At 37.9% G+C, this 16,910-nt stretch overlaps 2 protein-coding genes across 11 annotated transcripts; both read right to left on the reverse strand.

Annotated features, from left to right (window-relative positions):
- il15 (interleukin 15) lies at window positions 1-10,420 on the reverse strand. Of its 7 annotated transcripts, XM_067498295.1 has the most exons (7): window positions 9,999-10,278; window positions 2,773-2,855; window positions 2,269-2,356; window positions 2,042-2,080; window positions 1,052-1,177; window positions 708-811; window positions 1-269 (listed from the first exon to the last, which is right to left on the reverse strand). In XM_067498295.1, exons 1-6 carry the CDS (start codon window positions 10,065-10,067, stop codon window positions 719-721), a joined length of 498 nt encoding a protein of 165 aa, XP_067354396.1. In that variant the 5' UTR covers window positions 10,068-10,278; the 3' UTR covers window positions 1-269; window positions 708-718. The 7 variants fall into 7 exon arrangements, with proteins under 7 accessions (XP_067354396.1, XP_067354395.1, XP_067354398.1 ...); XM_067498294.1 differs by having other exon boundaries at window positions 1-811; window positions 9,999-10,277; XM_067498297.1 differs by lacking the exon at window positions 9,999-10,278 and adding an exon at window positions 9,497-9,968 and having other exon boundaries at window positions 1-811; window positions 2,799-2,855.
- Window positions 10,421-10,561: 141 nt separating this feature from the next.
- znf330 (zinc finger protein 330) lies at window positions 10,562-16,242 on the reverse strand. 4 transcript variants are annotated; one of them, XM_067498289.1, is made up of 10 exons: window positions 16,090-16,242; window positions 15,566-15,725; window positions 15,451-15,470; window positions 15,274-15,344; window positions 14,671-14,747; window positions 14,039-14,165; window positions 13,849-13,953; window positions 13,649-13,695; window positions 12,112-12,229; window positions 10,562-11,075 (listed from the first exon to the last, which is right to left on the reverse strand). In XM_067498289.1, the coding sequence occupies exons 2-10, from the start codon at window positions 15,683-15,685 to the stop codon at window positions 10,798-10,800; spliced, it is 963 nt and encodes a 320-aa protein (XP_067354390.1). In that variant the 5' UTR covers window positions 15,686-15,725; window positions 16,090-16,242; the 3' UTR covers window positions 10,562-10,797. The 4 variants fall into 4 exon arrangements, with proteins under 4 accessions (XP_067354390.1, XP_067354391.1, XP_067354392.1 ...); XM_067498290.1 differs by having other exon boundaries at window positions 16,086-16,199; XM_067498291.1 differs by lacking the exon at window positions 14,671-14,747.
- Window positions 16,243-16,910: the final 668 nt, after the last annotated feature.

A 16,910-nucleotide genomic window follows, 5' to 3' on the forward strand; every position in this document is an offset into this window, starting at 1 on the left:
CTTGGCTTAAATTTTAATGCAAACATTTATCCTAAGCGACTTTTTAACATAAACAAAGTTGCTTAGTACATAATTGTCATTATGTGCATTGTCAAGGATGAAAAACATTCAAATGTGATACTTTTGCTGACCTTGGAAATCAAAGTACAAAAACCAATTACTGAACCTGGATCCCAGCTCGGGCAGCTGCATTGCATTAACACAGGGCTGTTTACAGTCGGAATCTTCACAGAATCCATTCATTCTTACGATTCAGTAGAATCGTAAGACTGGCATGGTGAGATCAAAATAAGAGAAAGCGAAAAAAAAACATGTTGGTAAGGCATTCTCACAAAGAGTGACAATAATGAGCATTTACTATATCATAGGTATTACATTCAATAGTGTTTATCAGTGAGCTTAAACTGTCTGTACGCTGCTACTGTAGGCTGCTTCTTTATACAAATCTCAAAATTGTACAAATGAAAGGAACATTACAACATGGTGACTGACTTAATATATACAAGCCACTAGATCCACCGCCATTCTATACATTTAAACTATTATCACATATTAAATTGATACAATTGAAAATACATACATAAGACACATTTTGTGTGGCCTTAATGACGCAATGGTTCATAGAGTCATACTGTGTTATTTACAACATAAAAAGACACAATTATTTACAATTACACAACTATATACAAAACAAAATTGTAGCTTACAGTACACGTTGCTATGCATTTATTGCTTCTAAAAGTTTATTTAATCCTTCCAGGAATACTGTAGTATTTGTAAGTGGGTATGTTTCACATGCTGGACATCCATCCTAAAATGTAAAAATATACAAAAACAGATTAAAATGACACATTAAAAAAGTGTAAAAGAAGTATGAATATCACAGCAATGCTTTGTGTAGTTGTGCTGGTGTAAATAAATATTGAATCAGCACTGTGAGGATGTTACTAACCATAAAAAAAGTATCAGCACACTGAAGACATTGGTAATAATAGTTTCTTCAGTTGTTATGCAGAAAGGAAACAGTGGGATTTCTGTAAACAGAACTTACAAATGTTGTGATCAGGTCTTTATCAAATGTAAAGATGTAGTTGACCTCAGTACCCTCAAGTCTTTCTTCATTGAGGACCATTTTTAACTCCAACATGTAACATTTGAGTGATGAATTTACACAAATCTTAGAGAAGAGAAAGGAAAGCTTTAGTATGGACACATACAGTTACAGATGTATTTTATTACCGGGTATAAATAAGATCAACTGGGTTTTGTAGCTATCATGTTTGAACCAAGGGCATTAAATTAATCATGCTCACAAATAATAATGCTAATTCTTTCATCATTGATTCTAATCTACTTATGTTTGGTTAGTTGTCAGCCTGCAGCCTGGATTAAATTGAAATTAAATCTGTGCCATATAATCTCTAATATTAAAAAAGGATTAAAAACACATCAGCTGCACTAAGTGACACATTTCCTTATCCCCAAATATGTGGTCAGCATATTTTAGTAAACTTTGCTCCCAATTGCTGCTTCCTTGCACTTAAGATGACTCATCAATATGGACATTTATATCAGCTAGAAACACATCTCCTGGTGCAGCAGTTGGACTCACTGATATGTGTTCAGTGGTGTCTGAACCAGAATGGAGCCTATTGGCACAGATGAACAAGGTGCGGTAGGGTTCTGAATTAACAGATGTTAAGAGTTTGTCAACATAATTTTCGTGTTAGTTTCATCGTATTTGTGGAGTTTGTTGACAGTAATAAAACTATAGACATCACCAGCCTTGTCCTTGAGCCTATTTCCAGAACATTCAACCATATCACACAGTCTTCACCAGGGATGGAGTTTGTCCAGTTGCTCACATGTCAACAGATAAATCCCATTTACTGATGAAGACATCTAACAGAGCACCAGAACATTTTTACTACTTTTTTATGTAGTATAAAAAAGTATAAACTTTTATTCACTTCTTTCCTCAGGACCTTTTTCCCCAAACTGTTTTTACAATTGAAACTTTTTCAACACTTTTCCAACTTACTTGGCTAAATGGTGGAGTATACAGCTCAGCGTCAGATTTCTGAAGAAAAGGTAAAATAATAAATTGGACAACATATGGTTGTAAATGTAAAACTTTCAAACATTAAACTAGCCACTAAAATGGTTACAATATATTACAGGGAAATGTCAGAAAATATTCAGTGCACATATATAACTTTTATGGTTCCCACAGTTTTTATTACACTTTTATGTGATAGATTTTCTCACCTGAATCCTTTGTCTCAGCCCCGTCAAGCATTTCTGTAGATGTTTTGTATTAAGGCTAGAGGCAGAACATGTAGAAATACTCAAGAAGCTATAAAAGATAGACAACAATGATTAAAATACACAATAATTATGAGAATGTGGACTGTGTAAATGCAATAACTACAAATTGTGTCTTCACTATACTATTGTCAATAGTCCATGCAAATGGCATAAGTCACTCAAAGTAGTGTCACTGAAGTGCAGAAACTTTCTTAAAAACTTGAAAACCCAGTGTTAACAATAAATTTATGATTGTATGGAGGAGCGTTTATATGACATTTCAACAGAACTCTACTTTATTAACGTAGAATAATGACCCGCCTTGTACTGTACACACGTAGTGTCTACAACACAAGGCACCTTGTCTTGTACTCGCGTAGTGTCAACAAAATTTAATCTGCCCTTTTTAAAGTAGGATAACCAGTATTTAACTTTAGACAAACAAGCCACACACCGTATGCCTACCTCACAATTAAGAAACAAAGCCACACCTGAGTCTTGTGGCTCTCTCGGCACAGATTACAGGTGGACTGGAGCTGCACACGTTTCTAGAAATAGTTCACAGAAAGACAGTTTGTCTGTTTTAGTCAAGTGGAAGTCAGACTGTTGAGTCTCATGTCAAAATGAGTGAGCAAAAATAAGCAAAATTCATGGAAGTGCAGGGATCAGTACAGGCTCACACTGAGATAAGGTACAAACCCGATTCCAAACAAGTTGGCACACTGTACAAATTGTGAATTTAAAAGGAATGCAATAATTTACAAATCTCATAAACTTATATTTTATTCACAATAGAATATAGATAACATATCAAATGTTGAAACAGAGAAATTTTGAAATGTCTTGCCAAATATTGGCTCATTTTGGATTTCATGAGAGCTACACATTCCAAAAAAGTTGGGACAGGTAACAATAAGTGACCGGAAAAGTTAAATGTGCATATAAGGAACAGCTGGACGACCAATTTACACCTTATTAGGTCAATTGGCAACATGAGTGGGTATAAAAAGAGCCTCTCAGAGTGGCAGTGTCTTTCAGAAGTAAAGATGGGCAGAGGATCACCAATTCCCCCAATGCTGCGGCGAAAAATAGTGCAGCAAAATCAGAAAGGAGTTTCTCAGAGAAAAATTGCAAAGAGTTTGAAGTAATCATCATCTACATTGCATAATATCATCCAAAGATTCAGAGAATCTGGAACAATCTCTGTGCGTAAGGGTCAAGGCCGGAAAACCATATTGGATGCCCGTGATGATGGACCCCTTAGACGGCACTGCATCACATACAGGAATGCTACTGCAATGGAAATCACAACATGGGCTCAGGAAAACTTCCAGAAAACATTGTCGGTGAACACAATCCACTGTGCCATTTGCTGTTGCAGGTCAAAAAACAGGCCATATATAAACACTATCCAGAAGCGCAGGCGTTTTCTCTGGGCCAAGGCTCATTTAAAATGGACTGTGCCAAATTGGAAAACTGTTCTGTGGTCAGACAAATCAAAATTTGAAGTTCTTTTTGGAAAACCGGGACGCCATGTCATCCGGACTAAAGAGGAAAAGGACAACCCAAGTTGCTCAGCTCAAAAGCCTGCATCTCTGATGGTATGGGGTTGCAGGAGTGCATGTGGCATGGGCAGCTTACACATCTGAAAAGGCACCATCAATGCTGAAAGGTATATCCAAGTTCTAGAACAACATATGCTCCCATCCAGATGTCATCGCTTTCAGGAAAGACCTTTCATTTTCCAACATGCGATGCCAGACCACATACTGCATCAATTACAGCATCATGGCTGCATAGAAGAAGGATCCGGGGTATTGAAATGTCCAGCCTGCAGTCCAGATCTTTCAACCACAGAAAACATTTGGCGCATCATAAAGAGGAAGATGCGACAAAGGAGACCTAAGACAGTTGAGCAATTAGAAGCCTGTATTACACAAGAATGGGACAACATTCCTATTCCTAAAATTGAGCAACTTGTCTTGTTTGTGTCTTGTTTGCAGACTGTTATTAAAAGAAGAGGGGATGCCACATAGTGGTGAACATGCCCAACTTTTCTGAGATGTGTTGATGCCATGACATTTAAAATCAACGTATTTTTCCCTTAAAATGATACATTTTTTCAGTTTAAACATTTGGAATGTCATCTATGTTGTATTCTGAATAAAATATAAGTTTATGGGATTTGTAAATTATTGCATTCCTTTGTTATTCACAATTTGTACAGTGTGCCAACTTTTTGGGAATCGGGTTTGTATAATATTAACATCTTAAACACACTCATGGTAACAAACATGATATAATAAAAGTCTTTTGTTAATCAGCCAAACTCTGTATCTTTGATATTCAGCCCTTAGGTTCAAGTCAACATCTTGTCTTTATCTCAGGTAAAACTGCTTTTCACTGTTTCTTGGTCACTTGCCAAATATTTTCATTCAAATAGGATTTTATCCGAGTTCAACTACTGCACATCTTTACCCCTCAGGTTAGACAGCTTCACTCTTCAAACAGGCTCTCTGCACTTGTCATGATCCCATTCTTGGATCTTGGTTCCTGGTGTTCTCTGCCTGTAGTTACACACATGTACAGCCCTCAGTCTGCCTCACACACACAGTCTGTGTCATTCAACCCCCACCCTAATCTGTTGTTCCAAATCCTGTCTCTGATTACCGCGCTGTTTGAGTTCAGCTGATTCCAGTTGCATGCAGTGGCCTTATATGCCTTCTATGGGACCTTAAGTCCCACCATGTACAGTCATCTGTCTTCAGCCAACAGGTTTTTGTCTCACTGTGTTTGTCAAAGAGATTGACTGCTGGACTAAGAGCTCATCCTCGGATCATCCTTGTGTTGTTTGGAAGCCAGATGTTTTTTATTGCTGTAATTGTGTTGTGTTGTTTCACATAAGTGGACGATACCCAGGTCAAAATTAAAACAAAGGAGTTGTAAACTTTTCCAAAACACATCAAATCAAGAGGCAAAAACATCAAGACTACATGGTAGTAGATCACCAGGGAATATCTGACCTTTTTTAGATGTGCAGTAAACGACGGAAGACGGAAGCCTCCAGATTAAAGTATACAGGAAACACACACAGATCAATATTTATTTACTCTGACTCAGACCAGGAACTAAAGAAAATTGGTTTACTTTTGGCCACAACACTGTCTGTTCTTTATTTATCCCAAAAGCATGTAACAGATTTATTTTGGATGTGAACTGTGTAGGGTTGAAATGCTACACTGAGGACCCTCAAAACATATCCCCCTGTTTGTCTCAATAATGTCTTGTGAGTGTGGGTCCTTTCTTGGGTTTGAGTAAAAGTACAAGAGGTTTTGAGAGAGATGGGAGAAGACATCCATGAGTTCTTCTACAGGCCTGCATGTATTAATTAGGATGGTTCATCACGCTGAGTCCCCTCTTTAATTATTTAAAGATTTAGTAAAACTCAAAGGAAGAGGACAAATTTCTACAACAGAACCCTGACTCAAGTTTAGGGACAGGAGAAGAAATGCAATCACATCAAGGAAGCACTCAAAACCTGCAGCTACCAAAACTGGACTTTTGTCAAATCCAGAAAAAGATCCAGTAGGAACGCGTCCACAACAGACAGAGGAGGACACAATCGGAACAACGGCCCAATCCCAATCCTCTCCCTTGGCCCTTACTCTGGGTTTTGTGCATTCATGCATAGTGTAGGGGTGTCCCAATTTACTGTAGCAGGGAGGGGCATTAAGAAGCAGGGCGAGTAGGGTGGTATGGCAGACTCAAAACTGAGGATCATCAATACATGTCGGTATTTCTGCGTTAACTGTCCCGTACAAAATATATCAACCACAGTGTGAGAGAGTGTTTTATATTCATAAAAATATATTCCTTATCGTATTTAATCAGATTTAATCTGCGTTGCTTTACTAGAAGAGGTGCAGGTTGGTATTGCCTACTGCTATAGTTGATGTATTGTGATTGGCAGCAGTAACGTTAGCACGTGTGTACTGGCTCTGATGACATACAGGCTTGTTGGATGGTCGTCCCATAGAGACATAGGGAGATATTTCAGAGGGAGATGTTTTAACCACTGCCCCTTATGACTGTGTTTTGAGTGGACACTCAAAAATGGCGGAGCACAAAAGAGGGGTAGGGGTATAAAACATGAATTGGGATTGGGCCAACACTGTCATTCTATACATTGCTGAAGTGTTTGAAACTCGGGAGCCTCTGCAATAAACCCTGTACATTTTTAAACCTACGGACACACTAAGGCACAAACTGATCCATCCCAAGGGCCACTCCTTTGAACATGTCCACATTTATGCACAGGAAGCGATTATGGAATCAGTTCATGTCAGACCAAAACGATCCTCCCTCTACAGAGGTGGTGGACCTATCACGCACACGTCAGGAGGACAGGGGTCACTCCCCTTGAGATTCTGCAACCTTACACCCCACTCTAAACAGTCCAAAAGGATTTGAATATGTTTATTAATATGTTTTACCTTCACAAACACACATTACTCCTTTCAGATACAAACATCTACTGTTTCTACTTGTGCTGGGGTGTAGAAACTATTTGAAATAGTAGGTGTATTGCTGCTCCTGCCTCCGGTTTCAATGTAAACACTGCAGAAAGGCATGTGTGAGCCTGAACAGACAATATCAGATGTTATTGTGTTGTAAAACAAAAACCACCATAAAGAAAACTACACTACTGTGTCTGGGTACTGGTAAAACACATAACTACAAAGAACCATTTTGTAACCACACAGTGCTTAAGATTTATAACCAATTAAAGTTACATCATTCTGCGTTTATGCAACGTTCGGTCACACGGATTTCCTGTAGCTGTTAGCTACAGTGTCCAATCAGAGAACAAAAGATAATGACGTTATCAGCTCTGTGTCTGCTCCGCTGCACATCTGATTCCTGATGCAGAAGCTTTTTGTGGTGCACATGTTCAGTCTGCCTCTCCTGAACACATTTTCAGTCTTTTCCTTTTAAGGCTCAAAAGGCTCCAAGGCTCTCCAGCCTTGGAGAGGCACACTGACCAACCTTGGAGGAACTAGTGAAAGTGTACAAACCCTTGCAGACTCAAAGAAAAATAATGTTCTTTGGCAGATGACGTTTAAAGCCCCTGAATCAACATCTTGCACTTAATGTATTGCCAACTGTCAGAACATTATGAAAAGCAGTTGACATTGGGACTTAAAAAATGTAGACTGGTTATCAGGACATTTTGGGCCTTTATAAAGAGTCCAATGATGTTATTAATATGTAATAGTTCAAGTGATGTTAAAAGGAAAGTGTCTCTACAAGCAAATGTAAATCATCAGCTAAGCCCTTCATAAAAGACAATGAACAAAACAGGAGAAGACATGACCTGAAGGTAACTATACGTTTATGAAAGACAAGCAGGGTACCAACTCCGTCCAGCAGACCCTTCGGGGGCTGCTTCACACTTAAGGAACCAGAGTCACACTGAGCAACATTGTTCATGTGGTGCAAAGCTATTTCCACTGCAAACCTCAATGTTTATTTCTCTTCTTACTCCTTTACCAGGCTAACAGAAGAAGTGTCTGTTCACCGTGATGGCATAAGATTTGTTTGGACCACGAGCCCATTTTGGTTGAGATACATATTAGAGGAGACTTGGGGTGAGGTTAATTCCTGCTGGGGGTCAAACGAGAAGAATTATTACAACATATGAATGCTACAACCTTAAATCTTCTAATTACAACTAATGGACAGATTAAATTGGTCTTTGGACATGTTAAAGACCTGCCCCCTCAGGGAACAGGAAACCCAGGCTGACACGGATGTCCTGTTTTACCGTAAGTCTCTTTGTTGCTGTCCATTTTCATTGTGGCCTGATTTTTGTACTCTAATAATTATTTCAATTTGACAATTATCATCAATAGTGGAAAAAGAACTCAAATCATCAATTTAAGTAAAAGTAGACATCCATTAATGTAAAACATGAGTTAAAGTTGCAAATTTCAATCCAACAAAATCACATACTGGTGTCTAAAGAATTCAAAATGGCTGAGCAGGAAATAGTGTCAACGACTATTGGCTTTGGTTGCAGAGAAACAAAACTGAAATATAATCAGCAAATTGAGCCGTTGATCTGTGACTGAAAGTTAGTAAAAGTTTCACAAATATAACGATTAGCCTATTTTAAAGTCACCTCTGCTTTTTAGACTAATAAAGTGTAATGAGGCCTGTGGGAATGGGAGACATGGTGATATATCTTGTTTTGACTTGTTAAACTTTGAACATGTAAAATAACTTAAAATTTAATTGAACAGTAAATTTTAAATGTTTTTGAACAAGTAAAATAAAAGTTTGTTGTTTTTTTTTTGAAAAAAAAACATGAGAACCATTTACCTTTCATGTCTTGATGTACGAGTGGACAGGGTATTTAAAGGTTAAAAAAGTAACCGTCTTACCCAGAGGACAACACAAAGCCAGAATAAATGTTTCTATAGTAAGCGTCAGGGGCGGCGGGAGCTCAGTTGAACTGAGCCAAATCAACATTCGGACAATGATCCGCTGTGGTGAACCTTAACTTACAAAATAAGCCGAAAGCCCCCCCCACTAAAAAAAAAAAGTGGAACCATCTAAGAAAACAAAGTCTAAGTGTGGTTTGATGGCTACAGTGAGCAGTGGATAGTCCTCATTTTTCCAAATAAACAGTCTCTTCAGGAAAGTCGGTAGTAAAAATGTTGAAGCTTTGCCAAAGAAGACATTTTTGTAGTAGCATAACTTAACTGGAGCAGCAGCAGTGTGTACGTTTCCTAGACATTGACAAATTACAGCATTGTTTACATCTAATAACACAATATATTGTTATTAATGAAGAGTTTCTGTTATAATTCCCTAAATGAATAAAACATTAACATACAAACATTTAGCATATTCCTTAAACAAAATATCAATTAATAATAATAATAATTATTATTATTATTATTATTATTATGGGATAAAGACAAGCGGAAAGACAGACAGAATTTGCGTCATATTTTTGTCAAATCTCGGCTTGTGCAGCAGTAAGTTCAAGACAGTAAAATCCATCGTTTTGAGTTCTCAGCGTGTACTTTCCCTTGGACGATTAATTTACATTACAATATATTGAAGGCATGTACTTGCAGTTTTACTTGACTTTGTGTACTTCCCCACCTCTGCTTGTACTCACGGTATTTTTCCACAAGTGATCTTCGCATTTTTGCAGCATGACATTTTACCGTCAACTAACTCCAAGAAAACGCTTACACACGTGTATTTAAAAGACGGAAATACCTAACGTGCACAAGCCACCCACTTACAACAGAGCAGCTGTTTGTTTAGACGTCAACTCGATGCTATTTACAGCTTGTGAACAGAGGGAGGGGCTCGTTGAACCAGATCGAGGTCTGTGCTTAAATGAAAGTGAAAGTAAAACTCTGTTTTGTTGGGTTTTCACCAAATAACCGTAATGCTGCACGCATCGCCGACACCTGCTGAAATGTCTCCCCTGGCCCCACGTGGGTCACAGGTGACACACCTCCGCTCGTTACGCACGACTCGATTCGTGCCGCTGTGAACTTTGTCACCTTTTAACCTTCTGAGATAAAAACGCTACTCGTGTTCGAACGTGCAGTGTAACCGGGCTACGGGTAGGTTACACCTGTCCTCCACACTCAAGACAGTCTGCTTACCGCTCGCGGGTCTCCGGCACATGTGGGCTGGACAAGGATTGACTGGAGCGCCGTCATGAAGTCTGTCATCTGCGCAGCGGCCGCGGTTGCTCTCCCACCCAGCGGAGCGACAAGTCAAGTTCACATTTTTGCATTTCACTTGCGGTAATGAAGCTGTTTTGTCTCATTGGACTGTGTCCGGTGTCAGCGCTGGAAGCGAGCGTCCGCGCCGTCTACATTTCGCTTTAGAGTCACACACGCCCAGAAATCGTCAAGTTGAGCTGAAGTTCACTCCTCCTCTGATTCGTCACTTAGTGACAAATCGTTGCGTTGTTACACATCTGTACTTGTACAGGCAGCTGCCCCGAGCTAGTTTTTATTGCGAGTTTAATCCAAGTCAAACAAAGTCAGGCTACGTTGCCATTTCGAACTAATTAAATAGAACTTTATTATTTGCACACATATTTCTCTCCACAAATGCAGCTGCTTACAGGGATCAGAGCTAGTGTATACATCCTTTGTGTTGCAACTTTAACAATTTAATCCCATTAATTACCACAATAAACTCCCCTATAAGACACTGGTAAAGACAACACAACCATAACTTTTAATCTCTCACTGTAATCAGGGTGTTACAATCAAATCAGAACATACCAACTACTTGACGCTTTATTCTTCTAGTTACTCTGCGGCTGTTTGTGTGAGTTCTGTGCAGAAATACTAATTCCTGACTGGTAACAAGTGAACATCCAATGAGGAGCAAAGGGATCTACAGGACCGCGTGTTCCTCCAGCACAGCCTCTCCAGGCGGCGCCTCACTTCAGGCACCAGCCCCATCTACTTTAAGACCTGCCAGGGAATCTGCAGTAGTTTCTTCTTCCTCCCCTTCTAATTCCTCCTCATCTTCCTCCTCCTCATCATCCTCATCGTCCTCCTCTTCATACTCCTCCTCCTCCTCCTCCTCTTCCTCGTCGTCATCCTGCTGCTCTACACCTCCGGACGCCACATTCTTCCAGTAGGAATCATAGCCTGATGCTCCATCATAATAGTCATAGTCTTCGTCAGCCCCAGTCTGGCGGCCAAATTTCAACGTGCGAGCTGCGGAAAACACAAAGAAAAAAAAAAAAAAACATTAGCAAACGATTCATTTACTGGGATGGTAAAATGCCACAATTGTTGTATCGTGCTAAACTGAAGGAGGTTTAACCAGCGCTAATTACAGGTAAACATGGCTGTTTAATACTGAGAACTATTTATTATGGCTATTTCTGCACTGAATTGTATTGTGTGGCTTAAAGAAAATTTTATTACTAAAATATATTACTTTTTTGTATCATCATTTGCAATCAAATGATGATACAAATGATCATTTCTATTATCAGTCAAACTATAATTCAATTTTCTGTAATATCTTGTAATAATTTAATGATACATTTATTGTAGCATACAACAAAATTACTGTACTTACTGTAATTACTGTATATACTACATCAAAGCATAACATGTAAATATTGTTAAACTATTTTACTTAGTTATCGGATTACAGATATCAGATTCATTAGTAGATTTTCATCAAAGATCAGAACAAAACGTTTTCTCTAAAATTCTGTTTCACATGGCAATTTTAGATTGTATCAGTCCAGATATGTGACCATCAAAGTGTATTGTGTATTGATAACTGTCAAACTATTATTATATAAATACAAGGAAAAGCCCAACAAATCAACTGTATCACATTACTCTTTGGTTGCACTGTAATGCTGCACTGGTGGAAAAAACAAACAACAAAAAACAAACTTTGCGTCTTTGTGCCATTTAGTCAGATGCATCTATGTTTGTTGATAAATTAAAAACAGAAATATTCCAAACTCACAAAAATACAAGCGTGTTGCATAAGAAATGCAAATGGGAAAGACATGAGCCAAAGTCATCACACTTTGCACGAGAGGTAACAACAACAAAACATATGATGACTTAGGAGAACTAAATTCATTTCACAGAATAAACCATTTCTAATGACAATTTCTTTCGGTTTCCATTTTAAAACCGTGATTTGGCAGGGAAGTTGAGGGTGATTCAACTTCCCCTAAAATGAAGCACTACTGGAACAAAAACAATTTTGTGTGTGACTCACTGGACATGCTAAGGTCCTTGGTCTCCTGGGTCTCGTGGCCACACTTGGGACATGGTGGAGCTTTTCCCTTTTCCTGTTTGAAAACTTTACTCTTGGCATGGTCGTCACAATAACAGGCCTGAAAATAATCAAAATGTCTTAGCAAAACATTTTATGATAATATCAGCTTATCGCATGAGTTTGCCACAGATATAAAGCTGACAAATAGCTTGAGACACTTAAACGACTACAGAATGAATGGAACTGCCCAGGCTTGTTGCAACTCGTAAAATCCCACTCCTCCACAGCTTAACTGAGTCAACTTTTCTATTGCCTTAACTGCACAGAAGCTTGTATCTGCATTTTCATGTAAAAGTTGGATTATAAATTTACTTTACAGACGTAGTTTTTATCCATGAGCTTGGCCCTATCACAGTCACTATTCATTAATGTTTTCCCCTAGTCTCTATGTAGGAGTATTTTCTCCAAGATATAATTTCCTGTCAAAAACCTCAGGCATTTCAGTCACCACAGAATTTGAAATAAACAACTCAATTCTTTGTTTCCATGGACAGCTTCCTTACTATGCAATGGTGCAGGGATACGCAATACTTACTTGGTTTTAATATTCAGATTGATATGGACTCAAAGTAGCTTCAGCAAAACTATTTTTTACACAGATATTTTCTGTTTGTGTAGTTACCAGGAAAGAATCTATTTGTGGCAAGTATAAACATGGGGAATAATTACACCCTGTGTATGAAGACAAACTCAAACCTATTTAAATAAAGTTATTACACTCTTTGTATGTACATTTCTTTTATTTTACAGCTCCTTATTCAAAAGGTACCAAAAGTACTTTGTCAAGGTTATTTATAATATAATTTGTCTATTTGGATTATTTTATAAAGATCACTTTTTACTTTGAGGATAGTGTTTTTCTGCTGATTAGTATAAAAAAAATAAAAATCAGACGCTGTAAAACATAAAAATGTTAAAACGTATGAAAATGTAAAAAGATTAATCTTTTTATAGGCACTTTGATTAAGCTGAACTTAGAAACACTTGTTTGCCAATCATACTACAAGCTTCCAAATTGGTGATTTCAAGCACTTTGCAGATGAAACCTTACTTGCATGAATTTGCCATTTGGCAACTCTTAAAGTGACATAACAGTCTTATTATATCAGTTTAGAGCTCAAGTACTAAACATCAACCTGGAAGAAATTTCTTCCTCACCTGGGGTTGTTTTATCTAATTGGGTCATATTTGATTTTTTTTAATTCAGATTTTGTACTATAATTGTAATAAAAATTGCAACTTATTACATGTTTCCCATGTGCCAGATTTCCTGATAGTGAGCAAACTGGAAAGTGCAACCAATGCAGTTAGGAAATATGGGTGGCTTTGTTTTACAAAACATTTGTGATGTGAACTAATAAACCGGGTTTATTTTTACTCAGGAAAAAAAAAAAAACACTTGAGAAACACATAAACAAAGGAATAAAAACTCTTCCTCCAACTTGTTTACAGAAGTAATGACAAATGCTTCCCTCACCTTACAACGCAGGCAGGAGTGTTGTCCCAGTCTATTACAGGAAACACCTACAGTTAAAAAAAAAAACCCTAACAGTCAACAACCACGTATTCTCTCATGCACACATACCCTGTAGGTATAATTCTCTGTGAAGTATAATATACACTTTACTTTCCTCATTAAACACAAACAGCCAGTGGATGAAAAAGTGAATGACTCACATTTGTATGTTTCTGCCTGAAGCACTTGGCAGCTGGCCTGGTGCTCAAACTGATCATCCTCACACAAGAAGTTTTGACAGAAGGAGCAACGAAAGATACGCCCCCCTGTTCAAAGTTCAAACACTTCGTGGTGATTTCTTAATGGGACACTGTGACAATGTGAATTTCAATGGAATAGGGAGGGCCTTACCATGATCCCAGACACCACGCTCACACTCAATACAGTCTGCATCAGTCAGGGGACATACACAGGCGTGAGTGCTCAGACATTTCCTGCTGTGGCACACCCAAGCTTCACAGAAGTCACATACTGCACCCTAGTTGTCATAAAGAGAACTAATTCACACTTCTACTGAATCTGTATAAATATAAACAAACTGGTGGAGTACATTTATATTTAAATATAGGATATTATATCTAAATATATAATGGTGGAGCTAATTTTACTGACTTCATGTAGTGGGGAGAAAAACATATCGTAGCATCTTATGTTAGTGTACTTAAGAACAGTAAGTGTAATTATATACATACTGCCTATCAAGTCTATCAAGTCTGTATGATAAAGTTCGGTGAGTAAAGCTCATTTTTATAGTCTCATGGGAACAAAATGGGTTCTAAATTGAAGAAACTGCTGCATAAAAACACCGACAAGAAAGAACATAGTTAATGAACAAAGTATGCTTGCCTCAGCTACAAAAAAAAAAACCCTCTTAAATGAACCAAGCTGGTGCAACAACAAATGTCTCCATTAGGACAGACAAGTGCAGATAGGGGACATTTTTGTTGTGTGAGCAACTAAAGTCCGAAATTTTGCTCACTTACCACCATGGCCATTCCTGTACTGTGAATCCCTGGATGTTTGACGACACAGTCTGATGACTTCATGCACTTGGTTTTGCCTAACAACATACATAAATAGCACAACCTCTTATAATGGCACTATGTGCAGAATTCTGAAGTGAGAATATGACAATTTACATTCTAATCATGGTAAAAGTGTTTGCAGTACATTGACATCATAGACTTTGTGGCAGTGTTGTTTGTGGTTCCACCCCTGGATGGCACTGAAGTGAAGTATTTAGGACTATTAGACAGTGGTTTTAGTCTACTCCCGTGTTCAACCTGAGTAGACAGTTCTGTGGCTCTGAAGGGGTCTTCTAAAACCTGTTAAAGTAATCCACTAATTCACTGTTTTCATCAGAATTACCTCAATGCAGAACTGCATTAGCAATTTATGGGAACTACAGGTCAGAATGGCTTGACCTTTGAAACACCAAATGTGATCAGTCTTCTTTGAAAGAAAACTCTTGGTGTCTTGTTTTCAGGTGTTTGAAAAAGGAAAGGGAATTGTCTGCACACATACAACTGTAAGATAAATTGTATTGAATGACACACAGTTTACACATTTGAATGCAGTTTACTCACCACACTGACCGCACACAGGCAGCTTCTGCACTGAGTTGCAGAAGTAACAAAAAGCTCTGTTTTTCTGTTTTCTACCAAGGGACATTAAAAAAAAAAAATTAAAAAAAAGGGAAAACAGTGTTAATCTTATATTACGAAGCATTGACAAAGGTTAAATAAGGAAGTATAGTTACTTACCTCTGACATTTGTCACAATCCTATAAAACAGAACACAATACAATTAACCAAGAATTTATTATATGATACTTGAAGCATTACTGTGATATATGTATTTGGTGCAGTAGCTTCTTACCATGTTGAAGTTGCAGGGGTGTTTGGCCACATCAACATTGTCCCGGTTGGCTCGACTCTGTTTCTCCCGCTCCCTGCGGCTCTCGGCCTTTTTCCGAGCACCTGTTTTCTTTTTGGGCATTTCTAGTTCAACAGAAAGAGCTGCTTCTACTCCAGGTTACCTACCAGTAAACACGGAAACAGAGGTTGCGGTGGCTGTGTAGCTAGTTTATCAGCGACCAATTAAGCTAACAGAGGATAACCTATCGTTAATTACGTTTTTAATCGAATTCTGCCACGTCTAAATTCATGAGTGTACATTAGATCGCTGGCACACGTGGCGCATTATGAAGCTAAACATTCACGACAAAGTGAAGTATAAAACGTTTTTATTAATAGCTGACGTGACTGTCAGTCAGAAAATGCGGAACGAACAAGAACAGCTGTAAACGTTTGTACGAAATAATCAAGTTGTGTTGATGGTCGTTGTATAAAAACAACGGACATCACAAATTTACGAGTCAGCTTTTCAAAAATTTTACCTACAAGATCAGCACCACCACCGTTGCCATTACGTCCCGTCTTAAAACATGTTCGAGGTGAAATATAGTTCCAACCAAGTCGTTCCTACATTTGAGTTCCGTGCTCCCGTTTAAATCAGTTCTCATCTGCACCTTTTTACAAATCCGCCGAAGGTGTAAGTGACAGTACATCTACTCAAGTAGTGTACTTAAATACAGTTTTTTACCTTAAATAAATTTTTTAAAACTGTTTTTTCAACTTTAAACGGTTGTCAAACAAAACTAAACTAGATTTGCACATTTGTGGTATTAATAGCATCACATTTCATTCGGGTTAGAATACATGTCTTTCTTCAAGTCTGCTTTCTTTCGTCTGCTTGCACTTTTACTTGATTATTGAGTTTGTATGTGTCCGTTACCACTGCATTTGCATCTCCCCAAAGTCATTACTATAGATGTGGGTTTCTAAATTATCAAATCAAAAATGTCTTTCACAATTTTTTTTTATTTTAATGGGTAATTTGTTTACAAATCAGAAATGCGATGGTTTCTTTACAAAATATATTTAGCTTTAATTTTGTATGTTGACAGCAAAAAAACATATAAAGGTTATTAACTTATAAGCATATTGACATGATATGGCTAGAAAGAGTGAAACCAGACACATTAATCCACTGTGGGTTAACAGCCTGGCAAACCCAGACTTACACTATGACTTAGTACAGATGCAAGTATTGTTTTTTTTCCCACTGTGCATACATCTTAAAAACACGGCAAACAAAAATTTAATTAAACAAAACTAGAAAAGGCATTTCCAAAAAGAAAACCAATTGTAAATCCTACAGC

This window comes from Channa argus, chromosome 3 (assembly GCF_033026475.1).
Source record: "Channa argus isolate prfri chromosome 3, Channa argus male v1.0, whole genome shotgun sequence".
Lineage (NCBI taxonomy): Eukaryota > Metazoa > Chordata > Actinopteri > Anabantiformes > Channidae > Channa > Channa argus.

What these genes read in the sequence shown, in the direction of transcription:
- il15 (XM_067498295.1), bottom strand. Translation starts at nt 10,067, where the DNA reads ATGACAGACTTCATGACGGCGCTCCAGTCAATCCTTGTCCAGCCCACA. An exon ending in CTTTGTTTCTTAATTGTGAG is followed by an intron (nt 2,357 to 2,772) that starts GTAGGCATACGG and finishes TATCTTTTATAG; the next exon opens with CTTCTTGAGTATTTCTACAT. An exon ending in ATACTCCACCATTTAGCCAA is followed by an intron (nt 1,178 to 2,041) that starts GTAAGTTGGAAA and finishes CTCTTCTCTAAG; the next exon opens with ATTTGTGTAAATTCATCACT.
- znf330 (XM_067498289.1), bottom strand. Translation starts at nt 15,685, where the DNA reads ATGCCCAAAAAGAAAACAGGTGCTCGGAAAAAGGCCGAGAGCCGCAGG. An exon ending in ACCCCTGCAACTTCAACATG is followed by an intron (nt 15,471 to 15,565) that starts GTAAGAAGCTAC and finishes TCTGTTTTATAG; the next exon opens with GATTGTGACAAATGTCAGAG. An exon ending in GCGTGGTGTCTGGGATCATG is followed by an intron (nt 13,954 to 14,038) that starts GTAAGGCCCTCC and finishes AACTTTGAACAG; the next exon opens with GGGGGCGTATCTTTCGTTGC.